This window comes from Sarcophilus harrisii, chromosome 1 (assembly GCF_902635505.1).
Source record: "Sarcophilus harrisii chromosome 1, mSarHar1.11, whole genome shotgun sequence".
NCBI lineage: Eukaryota > Metazoa > Chordata > Mammalia > Dasyuromorphia > Dasyuridae > Sarcophilus > Sarcophilus harrisii.
In genome coordinates this window covers 622,467,677-622,487,636 of record NC_045426.1, presented here as the reverse complement: position 1 = coordinate 622,487,636, position 19,960 = coordinate 622,467,677, and the positions used below count along the sequence as shown (strand labels likewise).

Sequence of the window (19,960 nt, the reverse complement as noted above, 5' to 3'; positions counted from 1 at the left end):
TTTAATAGAATGTTTTAAAGTTGTACACATCATCTCATTTAAGCCTCACAGAAACTTAAAAAAACAGGTACTATGGACATTTTCAGCCTTATTTTCCTGTTGAGGAACAGGTGTAGAATGAGAAGTCACTCTACTGACAATGTTGAGGAATCTATTATTAATTATCTACAAAGTGACTGATTGAAAAGTGGTAGAACCAGTAGATTCTTGGGAAAGGTTTGTAGCTATTTCATTCTGATTTTCCTGGAACTTAGATTTGAGACTTAATTTTTGAGAGCTGGTCACCACAATAAAAATTGAAGTATTATATAGTATTGTATAGCATAATATGTTTTTAAACTGAATTAGAATTGAATTTACTTAATTTAAAGTACTCATGAATATTTGGATTAAGATTTCTATACATTTGTGTTTTTATAAGAATTACAACTTTTTGATGCATTTAATCTTGAAGGTTCATGGATACTTCTCTAATGGATGTTAATGTGCAGCCAACTTCTGTCCGAGTAATGGTCAAGGGGAAGGTAGGTATAGATTTACCTGATAGTGTGATTATCTAGTCAATCAACAAGCATTTATTAAGCCTTTAGTGTGTACCATGAGGGAATGTGCTAAGAACTGAGAATTTAAAGAAAGGCAAAAAAGTCCTCAGAAAGCTTTAAAGGATGAGAAAACATTGTATTTACAAGATAACTAGTAAAAAGTTAGAGGAAGGGATCATAAATCTTTTTTAGAAGAAATTTGAGCTTTGTCTTGAAGTTAGCCAAGAAAGTCAAGCAGGTATAAATAAGGAAAGAGAATATTCTGGGCATATGGAACAGTAAGTAAAAACACACAATCAGGAAACAGTGTTATGTACAAGGAACAGCAAAAAAGATCATTGTAGCTAGACAACACAATACATGGAAAGGAGTAAAGAATAAGAAGACTAGAAAGACAGGAAGGGGCCAAATTGTGAAAGGCTTCAAATGCTAAATGGAAAGAATTTTATATTTGATTCTGGAGCTAATAAGAAATCATTTGGAGTTTGAGGTAAATGGAAAGGTGACATAGTCAGACCTGCACTTTAAAGGAAAAGACTAAGCATAGGGTGAATTTGTTTAGGGAGGGATTATGAGGCTGGGAGACCAACCAAAAGACTATAGCGATAGTGTAAGCATGTATTGATGGGAGCCCGCACCAAGTTGATGGCTATGTGATTCCAGAGAAAGGGACATATATGAGAAATGTTTTGGAGATAGAAATATAAGAGATTAAGCATATAGAGTGACTGATAGGGAGGGGTTAAGGATAACACCTAGTTTGTGAGCTTAGATTTCTAGGAGGATAGTGTCCTTGATAATAATAGAGAAATTTGGAAACAGAGAAGCTTTGGGAGGAAAAAGAATGCAAGCTCAAAAAATTAAATTGTTAAATTAATTATACTTAGTTTTAAAGGCATGTTGCCCTTAAATAAGTTTAGTTAAGCTAGAAAATGTGTTAAGTTAATGACAGGCAGTTACAATTAGTAACTGCTAGAAATTGTGAAACTCTATAGTGTTTGTCTATTTATTGTTTTTCTACTATGAAAATGTTGACATACACATTTTGAATAAAAATAATTTGTTCTAAGTTAAATAACACAATACTATTTTTGGTTTTTAATTTATCGAAAGCATCTTTTTATCTTTAGGCAATAACATGTTTCTTTATTTTAAACATTTTTTAAAATTTTGGATCTCCAATGTTCTTCCTCTTTCTAGTCCCTTCTCCATCCATTGAAAAGACAAACAATATGAAATCAATTTACAGACATGTAAAGTCTGTAAAATGTATTACCATGTTAATCATGTAGTGAAACAAATAAAAAAAGCAATAAAAATTAAGAAATTAGAAAAAGTATGATTCCCTCTTCATTCATACTCATCACTCAGAGTTCATCAGTTTTCTCTCTGGAGTCAGATAGCATTTTTCATCATGTGTGTTCTTTAGATTTATCTTATATCATTATCTTGATCAGAGTAGTTAAGTATTTCATAGTTGATCATTGGTACAATATTGCTGTCATTGTATACAATGATCTCATTCTGCTTGCTTTATTCTATCAAATTTATGTAGTTCTTCCCAAGTTTTCTTGAAATCACCCTCCTTTATCATTTTTTATAGTGTTTCATCACAACTCATTCAGCACTTCCTCAATTGGTGGACATCCCCTCAATTCCCAATTCTTTGCCATAAAGAGAGCTGCTATAAATGGTTCTTTTCCTTTGATGTCTTTGTAATGCATACTTATTTTCTCCAACACTGTAAAAGCTCTTTCTTTCATGCTTCTTTTATGTGAGATAATTTTTCCCATTCTTCCTCTCCCTTAACTCTTCTCCCAATTCATTCTTCTTTCTTGCCCATCCCTTTTTTTTAGACTATTCCCAACATAACTGACTCACTACCCTGCCCTCCAGAGTCTTTTTAGCTGCCCTTAGGAGTGTATGAATGTAAACAGTTTAACCTTTTTGATGCTCTCTTGATTTCTCTGGCATGTTTCTCTTTTTATCCTTCCCCTAGGTCTTATATTTGAAAGTCATATTTTTTTCTTTTTTGTTTATCCCAGGTCTTTTCATCAGAAATGTTTGAGAAAGTCCTCTATTTAAGTAAATATCCATTTTTTTTTAACTCCAAAGGATTATAGTTAGGTTTGCTCTATAAGTTATGCTTTGTTGTAATCTTGGCTCTGGAATATCATATTCTAAGACATTTGCTCTTTTAATGTGGTAACTTCTAAATCTTATGTGATCTTGACTATGTCTCTATAATATTTGAGTGTTTTATGTCTAGCTGCCTGAAGTTTTGTTATCTTTGATTTGGGAGCTCTGGCATTAGACTGGGAGTTCTCATTTAGGATCTCTTTTAGGAGGTAGCCAGTGAATTCTTTTAATTTCTATCTTACCCTTTGGTTTTAGGATATTAGAGCAGTTTTCCTTTATAAATTTCTTAGAAGATGATGTCTACACTATTTTTTTTTCATGGCTTTCAAGTAATCCAATAATTCTTAAATTATCTCTCTTTAATCTATTTTCTAGATCAGTTGTCTTGTTGATATTTCATATTTTCTTCTATTTTTTCATTCTTTTAACTTTGCTTTATTGTTTAAATGTAGTCATTAGCTTCCATTTGCTTAATTTTAATTTTTAAGGAATAATTTCATTCAAAGAGTTTTTGTAACCCCCAAATTAGCCAAATTGCCTCAAAAAACAAGCTTTTAATTGTCTTTTCAAAATTTTCTTGCATTGCTCTCATTTTACCAATTTTTTCAATCATTCTTATTTTTAGAATAATTTTTTAACTTTTCCAACAATTGTTTTTGGGTTTGTGTCCAATTTGAATTTTTTCCTTGAGGCTTTATTGCTGTTTTGACATTTTTGTCTTCTGAATTTGTGTCTTGGGATTTCCTATCACCATAATTTTTGTGGTCAGTTGATTCATTTATTCATTTGCTTATTTTATCTTTATTTATGTTTAAGTTGGGTTCTGTTCACCTGGAGGTAGAGGAAGTAGTGTCCCAGTATTCAAGCTTTTTCATGCTGTTGTTTTTTGAACTGGTTCTGGGGCTTTCAAATTTTCAGTGCTTCCAAAGTGGTGTGGAGAGAGGTGTGGTTACTGTTCTTCTGATATGTGGCCCCTTATTCCTTGCAACTTTTGAAGTTCTACTGTTCTTTAGGGCCCCTGCTCCCTTGTGATAGAAAGTATTTTTCTGCGTCTAGTAACTGAGGCTGGAATGGTAGTATGGACGAAGGAATTATCTAATAGCACCTCGTGTGGCCAGTGCTCTAAAATTTCTTTCTTTGTTACCCAGTCCTCCTAACATAATCTGTCATGGGAGCTCCTGAAACTCCTGTTGCTGTTGCTGCTGCTTTTGCTGCTTTTAAGTCTCACAGTGTTGCTGTGATGTGTGCTCTGGGCCTTCCACTATTCCAGTGCCACAGAGCTCTCTTCTGACTTCCTTGGTTGCTTTGACTGAAAAAATAGCTCATCCTAACTTTTTGTCAACTCTGCTACTCCAGAATTTGATACAAGGTGTTATTTTAAAGTCCTTTGGATGGAAAGATAGGGAGAACCTGGCTGTAGTATTTCCATTCTGCCATTTTAGTTCTGTATTTCCACAATAACATTTTCCAGTAATATTCTAAGATCTCAGCGTAGCTTGAAAATAACCCTGGGTTCTGGAAAGATATTCTAGTGGACCTCAAGCTTTGATCAGTCTCCCCAACCTAGCAAAGCTTTACACAGAATCATAGTTTTAAGTGCAAGGATTACCATGGCAATTTTTAGAAAGCTGCTCACCAGATTAGCCACAGGGTGATGAATTTGGACAGAGCACAGAAACTTACACTGATCAAATACTAAAGGGTTACAATCCAAGTTGGTGGTGAGAATATTCACAGTGAGGAGACCACAGAACCTTGAATTACTGAACTATTAGATTTTTAACATGTGTTATGGGCACAGTTTAGCTATAAAACTCTTCTGTATATAGTTAGAGGTTCTGTCAAACAGTCTGAAAAAACAGCCAGATAAATCAAAATACCTAATTATTACAGACAAGACCAATTGTACAAGTAGATACAGGTTCAGGGATAATTTTTATGTATAGATTTCCTAAATGAGAAAATATTTTTAATAACTGTATTTTATATCTGAGAAATAAGCTTTGGAGATAACTATTCAAGTAAATCACCCATTTACTTTGTGCATCACTACATGACTCTTGGTTTGTTTTCAGCCATTTCAAGTTGTACTTCCTGCTGAAGTGAAACCAGATAGTAGTTCTGCCAAAAGATCTCAGACAACTGGACACCTGGTGGTCACCATGCCAAAGGTCTGTAGTAGAATGGTTTCAGACAAAGATGGTTTTTAAAATTTTCATCTTTATGAAGAAACTGATTAAAATGAGGTCAAGTAGGTTCAGATCCCTGTAACCTTAGACAATTCATACAAACTCTTTGCACCTTAATTTTCTCATCTGTATAAAGAGTGGTTTGGATCAGAACTTTAAGGTTTTTTTCCCATCGTAAGTCAATAGCCCTGGGAATCCTAAGACCCTAGGTACCTTAATAGGTAAAGAAACACAGGTTCTCCTATTTAATGCTATTGAAATAGAATGATTACAAGTTAGATCTGAAAAGGACTTTTGATATAGGTTTTGATATAGGTTCAAAGATTTAGAGCTTGGAAGGTACTTCAGATTCCATCTGGTCCAATTCCTTTATTTTACATATGAAGAAACTGAGGATCACAGATACATATAGTAAGATTCAGACTTGAGATTCAAACCCAAGTGATTCTCTTTCTAGAGAATATCAAGCAGTCCCTCATTTTATGGTCATAGAAATGGAAGCTAAAAGACAGGAACATATATTTTTAAATTTCCACTTTGGTATGTTGCAAAAAACTTTAAAAGTTTCAAAGTGCAGAAAAGTAATATTGTTTTTAGTTATTTAGCTTCATTGTAACGAAGTACTCATGCAACCACTATGACTTTGTGGGATTAAGTTAATACCTTCTGGGACACTGATCCAACAGCATGAGTAGGAGGTAAGGAAAGTAGCCACAGAATAAGTGCTACAAATGTAACATATCCAAAATTTAACTAATTTTCTTTCCTCTTAAATCAAAGATTCTTGATTTTTTAAACATTTTGATACCTATTTCAATATAATCGGTTTCTTTTGTAAACCATGGATTGCTCCATGCTTTTAAAAATATTAGTTTGAGAAGAGATCCAGAGGTTTCAATAGGTGGCCAAAAGGATTTAGGACACGAAAAATGTTAAGAAATTTTGGTTTAAGAGAAAATATAAGCAGTTCAGTATTGGATACGTTGTTTCTAATCTTTTGACTTAAACCCTGATTAGTCATGTAGTCTCAACATGAAGACCTTCCAGTGAGGAGAAACCCACTAATTTTCCAAATCAGACCATTCTACTTTTGGGCAGCTCTAATTGTTAAGGATTTTTTCCTTGTTCTCCAGACTAATTTGCCTCTATGAATTCCATTCATTGTTTCTAGAAATTCTAGAAATTCCCTCTGTTTCTAGAAAGAATCTGTAAGAATCTAATTTATAAATGAGTTCCTTTAGTTATGAAACTTTATTAAAGTTTCATATACTATATACATAGTTTGTCTAGACTTCCAAATATTTTATATTGTCTATAGCTATTCTTTTTTAATTTTTAATTTTTTTCTTTTGCTGAGGCAATTGAGGTTAAGTGACTTGTCCAGGGTCACACATGTCTCCTGACTTCAGGGCTGGTGCTCTATCCACTGTGCCACCTAACTGATCCTATAGTTATTTTAAATGGGATTTCTCTTTCTATTTCTTGATGTTAGGCTTTGTATAATAACATGGAAATGCCAATGATTTATGTAGGTTTATTTTATATACTGCAACTTTGCTAAAGTTGAATATTAATGGTGGTAGTGGGCAATTTTGTTTCACCCCTGATCTTATTGGGAATGCTTCTAGTTTATCCCCATTACATATGCTTACTGATGGTTTTAGATAAATTCTACATATCATTTTAAGAAGAACTCCATTTATTCTTATGCTCTCTAGTGTTTTTATTAGGAATGGGTATTGTATTTTGTCAAATTCTTTTTCTCATCTATCAGAATAATTATACTATTTCTATTAGTTTTGTTATGATCAGTTATACTGGTATTGAAATGCTTATGTTGAATCAGTTCTATATTGCTGGTATAAATCCCATGTGGTATATTATCCTTGCGATAAATTTCTGTAATCTTTTTGCCAATATTTTATTTAAGATTTTTGCATCACAATTCATTAGAAAAATTGATCTATTTTGTTTTGACCCTTACCTGTATCATAAGAGGAATTTGTTAAAGAGTTCTTTTTTTGCTTGTTTTTCTAAATAGTTTATGTAGTATTGGAATTCATTGTTCTTTAAAGGTTGATTGAATTCACTTGTACATCCATCTGGGTCTGAATATTTTTTTCCTTAGAGAGTTCATTGAAAGTTTGATCAATTTCTTTTTCTAAAATAGGGTTATTTAAAGTGTCTTATTTCATTTTCTGTTAACATGGGTAATTTATATTTTTATAAATGTCAATTTTAATTAAATTGTCAAATATGTCAAATAGCATCATAACACAGTTGTAAATTATCAATAGTTTTTGCAAAATAGCTCTTAATTTTGCTTTAAGTTCACACTTTTCAGTTTTGATTCTGGTAATTTGGTTTTCTTTTTTTAATAATTAAATTAACCAAAATGACAAATTTTAGATGGGAGTGATCACTTTCTATATGAAGGTTCATAGATGAGATGAAGAAAGGGACTCCAGCAGGTAGACATAGTGGCAGTGGGAAACCTATTCTAGGAGAGATGAATTTTGTGGACAGATTCACACAGATGAGATAGTGCATGCCAAGAATGAGGAACAGTGAACAATCAGTTTGGTTGAGATATAGAGAACTAAAGGGAGGGAAGTATGGGATAAGAGTAGATAGATTGTGAAAGGTCTTGAGTATTGGAATTTTAAGCTATTACTTTATTTAGTAGTCAATAGGGAAGTGTTGAAGATTCAGTAGAGAAGAATAGTGTGAATCAGGAAAATTATGCAGGAAGCAGGATAGGAAGAGGAGGAAAGATGGAGTGAGACAAGTGGCAGAAAGTTAGGAGTCTTATTATTTCCTAAACAAGAGGAAGTGAAGACCTGAATTAGGATGTTTGCCAAGGGAATGGATGTGACAGACCTTGTGGAAGTAGCAGCCACATGACTTGACAACTGTTTGAAGGTGGGGAGTGAGGGAAAGAGAAAGGGTAAGATCTTTTCTATTTCAGATCTGAAGGCCTGGGAAGATCTGGATTATCAATAGGCATGGAGGATGTAGAGCTGGCAGAAGCTTTTTGGGAAAAGTATTGAGTATGAAATGTCAGATGCAGAAATTTAGAGTCAGTATGTCAATAAACATTTAGGCACTTACTATATGCAGGCATTTGAAAGTAAAGGACATAAAGTCATGAGGAGAGGGTCACATTAGAGGTATATATTTAGAAGTCATCTTCATTGTTGATTATTGGGAGTAGATAGGAACATCTGGGAGAATGTTCAAAAAGACATAAGAAGGGGAAAAGCAGAATCTTAACTATTTCATTTTCATGTCAGCAATTAAGAGTTTTAAGGTATGTCTGATAAAACACCATTGTGCATTGGAAATGATCTTAGAGGTCACCTAGTCTAGCCACCTCATTTCATAAATGGGGAAACTGAGACCTAGAGATGTGAATTTCTTTGTCCCTTAAGGATGATCATCATTCACAAACTCAATTATAACTGTGTTATGATGTAGCTCATTACATGTTAACACTGTATTTAGATAAATCCATCAGAGATACCAAGATTGTGTGAAATACATGTCAAGTAATTTTGTTGTCAGTCCTAAGGCAATGTTAACTAGGACTTTTAAGGCATAGGGAGCGCTGTTATGTGATACCTGGAGATAACTTGGTTAGTTGTAACCTTGATGTCTTTAGATAGTCTGGATTGTTTATTGAATAAAAGCCAGATCTCCCTAAGCTTAGAATGGTTGTGTCTGCAATGTCTGGGTTTCCCAGGAATTGCCCTGGAATAGGGCTTCTTAAACTTTTTCCATTCATGACTCCTTTTTGCCTAAGAAGAATTTTATGGGACTCTGGGTGTATAGGTATATAAAATATATAGGTATATAAAATAAATATACCAATCAAGCATTTACTGATAATCATAATTTCATAACCCCACATTCAGGTATGTAACCCCATAGGGCCCTAGAATATGAAGATGTCCCTATGAGTTTTCTTCAAGATACTGCTCCAGCAGAAATACCAGTTAGCAATGCAATTTTCTTCTTGGATGTGTGTGTGTGTGTGTGTGTGTGTGTGTGTTGGTGGTGATTGTGGTCCTCAATTGTTAAAAGGTCAATTTTTTTGGTAATTGTAATGTTCTCGGTGGTTTTCTAGAGGGCTTGGAGCAGCCTTCATTTCAGTAGAGTAATCATCACAAGAGTAGCCAGGTATTAAAGTCCAAATCCTTTATTATCTCCTTCACAATCTAGTTTCCTTGCCTGGGGCCCAGGCCATCTTTCTGAAGAGCCTTTCAGACCAGCCTTGGTCTCAGTGAGGGAAGTGCAGGAAGCCAGCCACCACAGTGGTGTGAGATGGAGTGAATGAATCTGGCTCTCCATTCCCTCTGAGTCTGTCTCTGGCTCTCAGTCCCAGCTTATATGCTCTACACTTAGTATAAACCAATCATTATATCACTAAGAAACCACTATTTGTTGTAAGATTAAATCAATCATACTGAACTTAGAGAGCTATTAATCACCATGCTAAACTAGATAACCATTGTCTCATCAACTCCACTGAGTTAGCACCTTGTAAGAATCCTTGTTTCAAGTTCAGAGTTGTAGCCCATAACATTTGATGATAAGACTAAGAGGCTCACAGAAGATTCCCAGCTGCTTGGAAGCTACAATGCTCTGACTTCGCCCCAGCTCCTTGGCCCAATCTCTGTGCTGTGTCTGGGCTCGGTCTGTAGACTGTGCCCATTTGAATAGACCTGTTCTGAAGTAGTTCCAAGCTTACTGAAGCATTCAGATACAGTCTAAGTTCATGTTTGATATGGTGATTGTTCTGAATTCCCATTCTAATAATTTCAGAGCATGTTTAAGAACCTCAGAAATGATATTACAATGCAATTCCTAAAATGGTCTGTGTCCACATTTCCTTTTTTCTCATTAGTCTCTTCCTATCCACTGACTCCTCCATTATGTATAAACACACTTGACTGGGCGTTTACCCTGTCCTCAAAAACAAAAAAAAATTCACCCCAAAAAACAAACACTTTGCTTTGTCAACCTCCCAAATTAATTTTCTATTATTTCTTTTCCCATTAATTGCTCTTCTCCTTGAAAGACTTATTGGTTTGTTATTTCCATTTTCACATTGTTCATGCAAAGTTTAACCTATTCCAGTCTGGCTTCAGATTACACAATTCTACCAAAATTGCTCTTTCAAAAATCTCCAAAGACCTTTGAGTTGCTAAATTTGATGATCTCTTTTCACTTCTTAGTCCCTATAGGACTTTTCTGTAGGACCTTCTGTGAAGGGTCTGTAGCCTTCACAATTATTAATTATAACTCCTTTTTCCTACCTGGTTTACATCATACTGTTCTTCCCTAATATTGTAGGGAAATGAATTTAGAGTTACAAAGGACCTCAGAGGCCATCTAATCACAAGCAAACTTATATAATATCAACTGCTCCCTCTTTGCCTGTGGGCAATCCTACTATACCTCCTTTATCAACTCACTATCCTACTTTCCACAATAGCTTTTCCAAACTTTGTCCTCCCTCAAACCTCTCATGGCTCTGCTTCCTTTCACATTCTTAGTGGACAATCTTGCCTCAGATTTTACAGAAAATGATTAGGCCATTTGCTGTGAATTCATTAACAATGTGTGTATCAATCTCATTATCAATGTGTGGGCATCCCTGGAAAGGATACTACTCAGGTAAGTGAACTTATCCACAACATGCAAAACTTCACCAATTACTATAACTGATAGTTCCATAAAAGGATGGTATGGTGCTGACTGATGGAAGACCTGCGTTTTCTTGGCATTGTTAGGTCAAAATTAGCACAAGCAGCAAAGAATTGATCCATACCTTATTACATCTCTGCTTTGGAAGCTTCACTGAGTGCACAATCATCTGCAAACAAAAAAAATCATGCACTGATACTCCCTCAACTTTGCTTTTGGCTTGTAGTCTTTTCAAGTTGAAGAATTTTACCATCAGTGCGGTAGCTGACTTTGATTCCATGTTTGTCTTTATTGAAGGCATTTGACAACATAGCTGAAAACATTGTTAAAAAGATGAGAGCAATTACACAGTTTTGTTTCATTCCCTTGGTAACTGGGGAAAGCCAGCCAGCCAGGTAGTAGACTGACCACCAAACTGAAGGGTCCACAGAGCCATTGTGCTGACCTCATTGTTATCTGCCTGTGAAACCTGGACAGAATCACAGAGCCATGCAGGAACCTAAATTGCTTCTATCTGAACTGACTTAGGAAGATTCTGAAGATCACTTGGTGAGATAAGGTACCAGATACTGAGGTCCTTTCTCAAACTAAACTGCCAAGCATTCCAACTCTACTGTAGAGAGCACAACATTGTGGGCTGGCCACATTGTTCGAATGCTGAATGTATACTTGCCAAAACAATTATTTAATGGAGAACTCACACAGTGCGAGCACTCACAAGGTGGTCAGGACATCCTCAAAGTATCTCTTAAGAACTTAGAATCAATTGTATGACATGGGAGATACTGGCACAGAACCACCCAGCTGTGCCCTTATCAGAGAAGGTGCTGTGCTCCATGAGCAAAGCAGAACTAAATTAGCACCAAGGAATAAGCCCCAAAATTAGAGAATCCACCCCAATTGTTCATAGGCACTATTTGTGTCCAAGTTATGGCAGATCACTCCGAGCTCATATTGGCCTGATTGGCCACAGTTAGACACGTAACTCAACATACAGATGTCATTTTGGTCCTCTCAGAATGAAGGACAACAACAATGGGGAATTTCTGCTTCTCCCCTTTAAATGTTATCCTGAAGGTAAGAGGTGACCACCAGAGCTCATTGAAAGCATATGGTCAAACCTATGCTTTAGAAAAAAAATCCCCCCAACAAGATGAGAAGAGGGTAGATGGGAGCAAGAAGAAACTTGAGGCCGGAGACTGTTAGAAGACTATTGCAGTAGTTCACAAGGAGGTGTTGAAGGCCTGAACTAGAGTTGTGGCTGTTGGAGGGGAGGGGAGGGAAGATACTGTGAAGGCTACAGATGGCAAGAGCTGGCAAGACACACAGAATGACACCAGGAGGGTGACTCTGGATAAATGAGGGGATGGTAAAGCAAGAGAACAGGTCAGAGCAGGAAAGGAGCGAGGTTGGACACCGAATTTGAAATGCCTCTCCCCACCCCATTCTCTGCCTAGCCACCGAAAGAGTTAACTTAGTGTTACAGGCCAGAACTCTGAACTTGAAACAAGGATTCTTACAAGGTGTTAAGTCAGTGGAATTGATAAAACAATGGTTATCTAGTTTAGCATGGTGATTAATAGTTCTCTAGTTCAATACACATACTTAGTACTTAATATAGTTCTACAAGATTCACACTTATATAATAATGTAATTATAAGAGAGGATATAAGCTGGGAGCCTCAGCCAGAGTCAGAGCCAGAGAAGACAAGCGAACTGGAGGTGGGAGCTCAAGCTGTTGGAGGCAAGGAGAGAGAGATTCATTTCCATCTTCATCAGCCTTGTGATGGCTCTCCTGAGGGACCAAGAAAATCTAAGACAGAACCAGAGAAGACAAGGGGACTGAGAGACAGAGACATTCCATCTTCATCAGCCTTGTGGTGTCCAGCCTGTCCTGCATTTTCTCCACTGAAACTATTCTTGAGGTGATTACTGAAATGAAGGCTGCTTCCAGAGACCTCCAGAAAACCAACCAAGGACATTACAACTTAGATCACTGAGCTGATCATGTCACCTATTGCTCGGTGGCTCCCTGTAATTATCAAATGTTAGCTCGTTGACATTTAAATCTCCTCCCAGCTTTGTCCCTTGTGATCCTTCCAGTCCTGTAACCCATTGCTGCCTTCCTAGCTCTGCTCAGTCTAACTACACCGGCTTTCTTAAGGTCTTTTCTCTCTCTCATGTTGTGTGTGCTCTGGTCATGCTTATTATTGCCTCTTTTGGTAATGGGTGAGTCCTTTGGAAAGGGTTTTTGAAAAGGGTCTCTGATGATAAGACCGTTCAAACAGAATTTAAGTTCATATCTGGTAGATGATTTTTCTGGGTTTCCATCCTGACACTTTCAGGGCATATTTTAGAGCCTCAGATATAATGCTCCAAAGCAGATTCAGAAAATATTTTATCTCCACATTTCCTTCACACACAGGACACTCATTTCCTCATTCTTGCCTTTGCACTGATGGTCATGCATGCCTGTAATGCATGTTCTTTTCACTTCTGCCTCTTGGAATCCCTGTTTCTTTTGGACAGCTCTAGAACTATCTTTACAGGAAACCTTTCTTTTTTTCCCCAAATTAATTTGTATTCATTTTATACATTTTATGTATATATTTACAAATGTCCATGTTGTCTTTCCTATTGGAGTGTAAGCTCCTTGAAGGCAGGAGCTGCCTCAACATTTGTTTTATTGTCTCCAATACTAAATTCAGTGCCTGACATATAATAAACATTTAATATTTATTGAATAAATGACTTATTATCTGATGTTGATGCCACATTTAAAAGCTTCTTCTTGTAAGGTTGATTATTAAACATATTTATCTAATTTAATTTATATTCTGCCCTGTCTTTAAGGTCTAGTTAAATTTCTTTATTACCCATGAAACCTGATAGTATTATATGGCAGCAGGAAACCTGCATGTGGAAACAAAAGACATAGGATCAAGCCCCTTGGGCTTTGATGCAAACCTCAATTCTCTAAATCTCAGTTCTCTTCTTTCTGCTGTTCAACAGATATTAATAGTAATCACCTCATATTGTATTGGGCACTGTGGATGCAAACAAAGAAAGTAATAGATTCTACCCTCAATTAGCTTATATTCTTCTTTATATAATGGGAATATCAAAACTTGTGCTACCTGCTTCACATGTTTGTCATAAATTCTAAGTATCACAGTAACTTCTATTGCTCATGACTTCTAAATTTGAGTTTGTATCCCTATTCTCTTTTCATGAATTTTAATCAGTCAACAATATTTGTTAAGCATGTACTATATTCCAGGGAATATGCTAAATCCAAAATACATTATTACTAGAGGCCACAATGGAGTCTTGTTTCATTATGTATGGACCTTCCTGAAAAGGAAACAGGGCATAAAAATAAATGAAATGAAATAGAATTTGAATATATTTTAAAATTTAACAAATGCTTTGTCTAGCTCTCCTTCCCCCCCTTTTTTTCAGTGCTAATGAACTAGTTTGAGAAGAATTGAGCTTTAATATAGTGTTGCAGTTTGATATTAAGCTTAGTGAGATTATGCTAACACACTTGAAGTGCTAGTTCTTATTTGATAAATTTTAAGTTCTCACTGAACCCTGAGGCTTAGGGTAAGTGACCTCCTTTTCATATCTTCTCGTGTGCTTTCTAATTGCCCTCAGATATATATGATTATGCTCTTTTCTCTAATCATTGAAGTCAAGCATTTTCAATTATATTGTAAGCTTGTTGAGGGTGTTAATCATGTCTTATTTTTCTCTAAATCATCTATTGGATCTAGCACAATGCTTCTAATCCTCAGTTTATAATGGATTATCAAAACAAAAAACAAGTTGGTACATTGTACCTACATATCCTAATATTCAAATTCATTTGCAACAGCATTGGAATTTTTGAGGCTATTTCCAAAAAAGATGAAACTTTAAATTATTTAACAGATAATCTGAATTTACTGAGTGGCTTGCTCAGCTTCATCAATTCATTAAATTAAACTCTAATTTAGATACTCTAGTAGGACATTAGAGAGACATTCCATGAGATATTTCAAGGTTTTTCCTTTGGGTGTTCTTTAAGAATAATTAATTGAGATTAAGAAAGATGCCATCTATATATCCATTCTGATCCAGAATAACCTGTGAATATGCTTGTAGCTCAATATGAATTCAGCAAAATTATAATGAGTGAAAAGATGCAAAGTTTACCTTATTTTTTATGAATAAGAAATGAATGTTTTTCACACACACATACATACACATATATACATACATATATCCCTCACTATATTTTATCTCTCTCTGCTAAGTAGGTACATGGTTCTGAGCCCTTTCCTTCCTCTTAGCATGCCATTATTGAAAAAAAATCAAAACAAATGATCAAAACAGAAACATTGGTTGTTACTTCACATTATATTTCATAGAATCTAATAAATTTCAAGTTAGTTTTAGCTCTGCCATTATTTATGTGTGACTTTAGGTTCAGGTATGGTGCTTAAGCTATTGTGATTCTCAGAAGTAAACTTATCTGGACTTTCTCTTCACTGAACTTTCTCTTCAAATGCAATTTGGAAAAATAGCAACTAACAATAGGAATCAATAGCAGTAATTAAAAACAGTATGTAACTGAATCATTCTCATAGCTGGTTTAGCTTGCTTAAGCTTTATTTAACGAAACAGAGACAAGAGTTAGATGTTTCAAGATGAGCATCTTTCCTGAAGCCTTGGAATGTTACCAGGCCCAGGGATGCAGTTACTTACACCAGTGTTATATTTGTTGTTTGTCAGGATTCCAATTAGAGTTGAGAAACTTATTCCTTTGGTAGATTTTGTACCTTAAATGGGGACTCATTAGCTAGTGATCATGTCTAAAAGGTACTTGCCTTGATCGTAACCTGTTCCAGGTTGTGTTTACCCTCTCTTTTTATCCTGGGTTCAAGTTATACATGACTCCAGGTTCATATTGAAAGAGATTGTGCCTCTGAGTGTAAGAAAAACATTTTTATCCAAATTTACAAAATTAATTTTTCTTTAATGCAACACATTTTGGAAACAAAAGATGCTTTGCTTCAACTGGTTACTGGGGGGAAATCCTCTTAGCTCACACCGACTTCAATTCTAATATAAAATGTTTTGTTAAGTTTATTATTGAAACTCTGCCCTTTTCTCCTCTATATTTTTATTATTATTTCCCTTTCATGGAGAATACTACAACTTTTTCTTTAATTTACCCCTATTTATCTAAGAGAAAGGAGCTAGCAAAGGAGAGGGGAAAAGAAGAAAAGGGAAAGATTTTTTTCTTTTAAGTTCTCCACTCTCTTTTTAGGCCCATAATACTAAATTGAAGGTTCTTTAGGCTATTCTGCCACTGAAGTAGTTAACCTATTTTTTTTTTCCTATGCCGCTACTCAAGAGACAGATAGTTGTGATTTTTTTTCCTTTGAAGCTGTACAGGAGCTCCTAATTCTTCAGGAGAGCAGAAACATTCTTCATCTCATAATTCAATGTGAGATTTTGGGGAAAATGACAGGCTATTTGCTTATAGGAGTTGGATACCTGGATTTTTCAGGGAGCCTGACCTTTGCAGAACAAATTGCAAGTACAGGTCATTGCACCCTCAGGGTTCAGGACTGGCCTAGCAAATCAAACCAGCTGCTATGGCCTAGGGTCATCTTGATACAGTTACTTCTACCCCTGTATATCTGTAAGTAAAACTTATGCTGGCAAAGCCATCTTTGGGTACAATCCACATATCAGGCCTCAGTAATCCTCTGAATGTGGTAATTCATATTCAAACAGATGAAAGATGATTGTAGAAAGAGTTATGTTCTAACAGAACAAAATAAACATAACGATGAATGATATATTACTTTGACTTTTTAAATATTACTGACAAATTACTGTGATAATATTGGTGATATATTAATGACTTTTAAAAAAGAGATCAGATGGAACTAAATTTGTGGGAAAAAGGAGACACTTTAGAGATCTTACAGACTACTCATCAAACTGTACAAATGAGAAAACCAAAGCCCCAAATGGTATTGTGACTTGGCCATAGCCATTTAGTAGCAGAACACAACTCTCATGACTTTAATACCCCTATTCTTTCTACCATGCCAAAGTTCAGAAAAGAGACAGGAATGGGGAGATATCTGGTGTTGATGAACCATTCTACATTTTTAAAAAAATAAATAGGCATTGAGAAGCTAATGAAGATAAGCAACAAAGATAATTTAGTCAGTTTAGTTAGGAAAGACTTTTCTTCTTTGAGAATAACTTTGGCAAGAAACATTTTTGGGAATGAGGAGGAAATATTTTTTTATTATTTTTTCCATTTTTGTGCTGTAATATTTTGATAATCTTTTATGTGGTACCATCAGCAGGACATAAACAAAACAGTTGATTCAGAGAATTTTGTTTTATTTTTTAAAAACCATTTGAGCATATGTGTATACACATAATTGCTTTATATAAAATATCAGCAATTCCAACTTTTATCATTATTTTTTCTCCAATCATCTAACTAGATATCTGTTAAAACAAAGCTAAAGTGTTTGAGTCTCTTTCTCTAAGTATGAGTGTCCCCTAAGGCCTGTATCCTCTTCTCTCTTTCCTTACTATCCCCTGCTTTAGTGAAATCAAGCTTCATATGGATTCAGTTATCATTTTTATACAAATGATTCCTATATATCCGTATCCAGCCTTAGCCATCTTTCCAAGGGTTAATTCTGTAACTACCTCATTTTGAACTGGATATCCCAAATTCATTTCAAACATAAATATGTCCAAAATAGAACTTACTATCTTTCCTTTCAATTCCACCCTCTTCCAAGCTTCATAATTCCTGTTGAAACCACTATTATTCTTCCAGTCCCATAGAATCATAGAATTTGAGAGTTGGAAGAGACCTCAGTGACCGTGTTTGTAGACAATAGGAAATATATTGGACAGGAAGGAGTGTGGAAGTAAGTGAAAGAAGGAGGATGACAGAGGGGGCAATCTTTTGGATGAGACAGGATGGAATAGGATAAATTGAACAAACAAGGAAAGGAGCTAGTCTTGGTAAGAATGAGAGCACTCGATCATATGACAAAGGGGTGAAGGAGGAGAAATGACAAAGTATTTGAGTGATTGGCGATGAGGAAGAGGGAAGAAGCGGAAACTAACTTTGAAAGAAGTAAACTAGTTTATTCTTCCTAGAGAAATCCCTTAAGATGACTTTTTTTGGAAAGTTGTTCTGTCTATCTATAGTAAAAAGTGGCCTTGGTTTTATTTTTTAAACCAAAGCAGCAAATTTCAACTTTAAATTTCCATAATTGCAGAATCTCACAATTAAAAATGACCTGTGGTCCAAAGTAATTCAACACCTGAATAAAATTCCTTTCCATAATATTTTAAATCAGTCATGATGAAGGAAGGAACCTATTATCCTAATTCAGGAAATTTCATTTTTCTATAGTTCTATTTTTTAGGACATTTTTCCTTGTAGCCAGGAGAAATATTCTTCACTGTAACTTCGAATAACTTTAACTCTGAAACAAGGGGAAGGCAAGTGCAATCTTTTCATTAATTTTGAAGTTATCTGTGACATACATATTCTATCCTAAAAAGCCAAATGTTTAAAATATTGAACATCATTCTACAGGTACTTGGTGATAAGTATCAACAGGAGGAAATTTTAAAGAAATTAACAATTAACAAATGAATTAGAGTGACACTGATATAAGGATCATTGGAAAAATAATTTATTTTAATATCTAGGCCTAATTGCTGTGAGATTTCTATTAAATTACTAATTTTTGAATTGCAAACCAATAGCTCAAAATTTCTTGGTATCAAAACAATTTAGACAGATTTGGGAATAGAAATTTCTTGTAGAAATTTACTTATGCAGTACAAATAAAGGAGTTAATGGCATATTGGAATATTCTGCCTACTGGCATTAATTAGTTTTCTGAACATTTGGCATTAGATAAAAACAATTTTGGAAGCAATTTTCTAAGAAACCCCTTATACATATAGCATAAACAATATTGCAGCATTAAAAAGACTGATTCTTGGGGGCAATTATTATTGCAGGAATTTCAGTGTTAGCTCAAATCATTGCCATGTAACATACTGAGTAACATTTGAGTAGAATTTTCAGAGGTTATGAAAGAATGTGGTTATAATATTGCAAAATTTAGTTGATTTAAATCACATTGCATGAACTATGTATTTATAGTAGTGAATGAAAAAAATCAAGCAGAATCTGCAAATAAAATATTTGAATATGTAATTCTTAAAGGATTAATTGTTTCACATGCTCAGGTTGATGTAATAGCATAAAAATATGATGTCAAGCTCTTTCAGTAATGAGTAAAGTCCAGCCTTTTACCCAGCTTTTAAGGACCTCCACATGTGGCTTTGCATTTTATGGCCATCACTTTTTTTCTGCACCTCTCTGGTATCCAGAGCAAATTATGCAAGTTATTCTACTTTTAATTCTATATTTAGTTATTGTCTATATGATATGGAATTTAAAAATTAATACATTCATATTCTATCAATCAGTCAAATAGATACCTCTTACAGGGAGTGGGTTCCTTATTATTAGAGTAATTCAAGTAAATATGAGATGGTTATATACCAGGGATATTTCCATAATATAAAAAGCTAGATGATCCCTGAGGTACTTTATGAATTTAAATAATAAGATTCTCTAATATTAAGAATATGATCACAATTCTATGATATTTAATGTTATGATTAATAATACAATTGAACTATTTATCTAAACATTTTAAAAAAGTAATTGTGGATAGCTTCTCCATGATTTAATCTCTGTTTGTCTCAATTTCCTCTATTGTAAAATGAATAAAATAATACTACCTACTTCACAGGATTTTTGTGAGGCTCAAAAGAGACCAAAAAAGCTACTACATAGTAGGGTTTATTTATTTTCCATTCTCTTCCAATAAGTTCAAGTAATCATTAATCTTTATATTGAATAAATTTTGAAAGTATTTGAGTCCTAAAGCATTTTTGAAAGAAGGAAAGAGAGAAGGCCAATCAATGTGGACAGTTATGGGGTGGAATGGAGGGGATACATAAGATGTTTATAATCTTTGTGTTGCAACATTCAACTATCTTGGATATATTACATCTTATATTAGTAGTTGATATTCAAATTGCTGCTTTAAAGATATTAAATCTCCTAATATCCCAGATTTCATTGATCTTAGTTGGAGCTGAGATATGCAAAATAATAATTGCCCAAAGAGTTATAAAACCATGTTTTATGAATGTCAGAAGAAAACTGACTGGGAGATCCTTGAAAAGCTTTTTAGAAGAAATGGTACTTGAGATATTTTAAAGGATTAGTACAAATCAGTGAGAGGAAAAAGAAGG

The 19,960-nt window shown here is 34.7% G+C and overlaps 1 protein-coding gene across 2 annotated transcripts in view; it reads left to right on the top strand.

Moving 5' to 3' along the window:
- LRRC6 (leucine rich repeat containing 6) overlaps positions 1-19,960 on the top strand; it is a 99,342-nt gene that overhangs the window by 63,636 nt on the left and 15,746 nt on the right. The window contains exons 9-10 of one of the 2 annotated variants that reach the window (XM_031947209.1): positions 455-524; positions 4,757-4,852. In XM_031947209.1, the coding sequence (XP_031803069.1) occupies positions 455-524; positions 4,757-4,852 (166 nt within the window). The remainder of the gene's footprint in view (positions 1-454; positions 525-4,756; positions 4,853-19,960) is intronic. The other variant, XM_031947210.1, reaches the window with a different exon arrangement.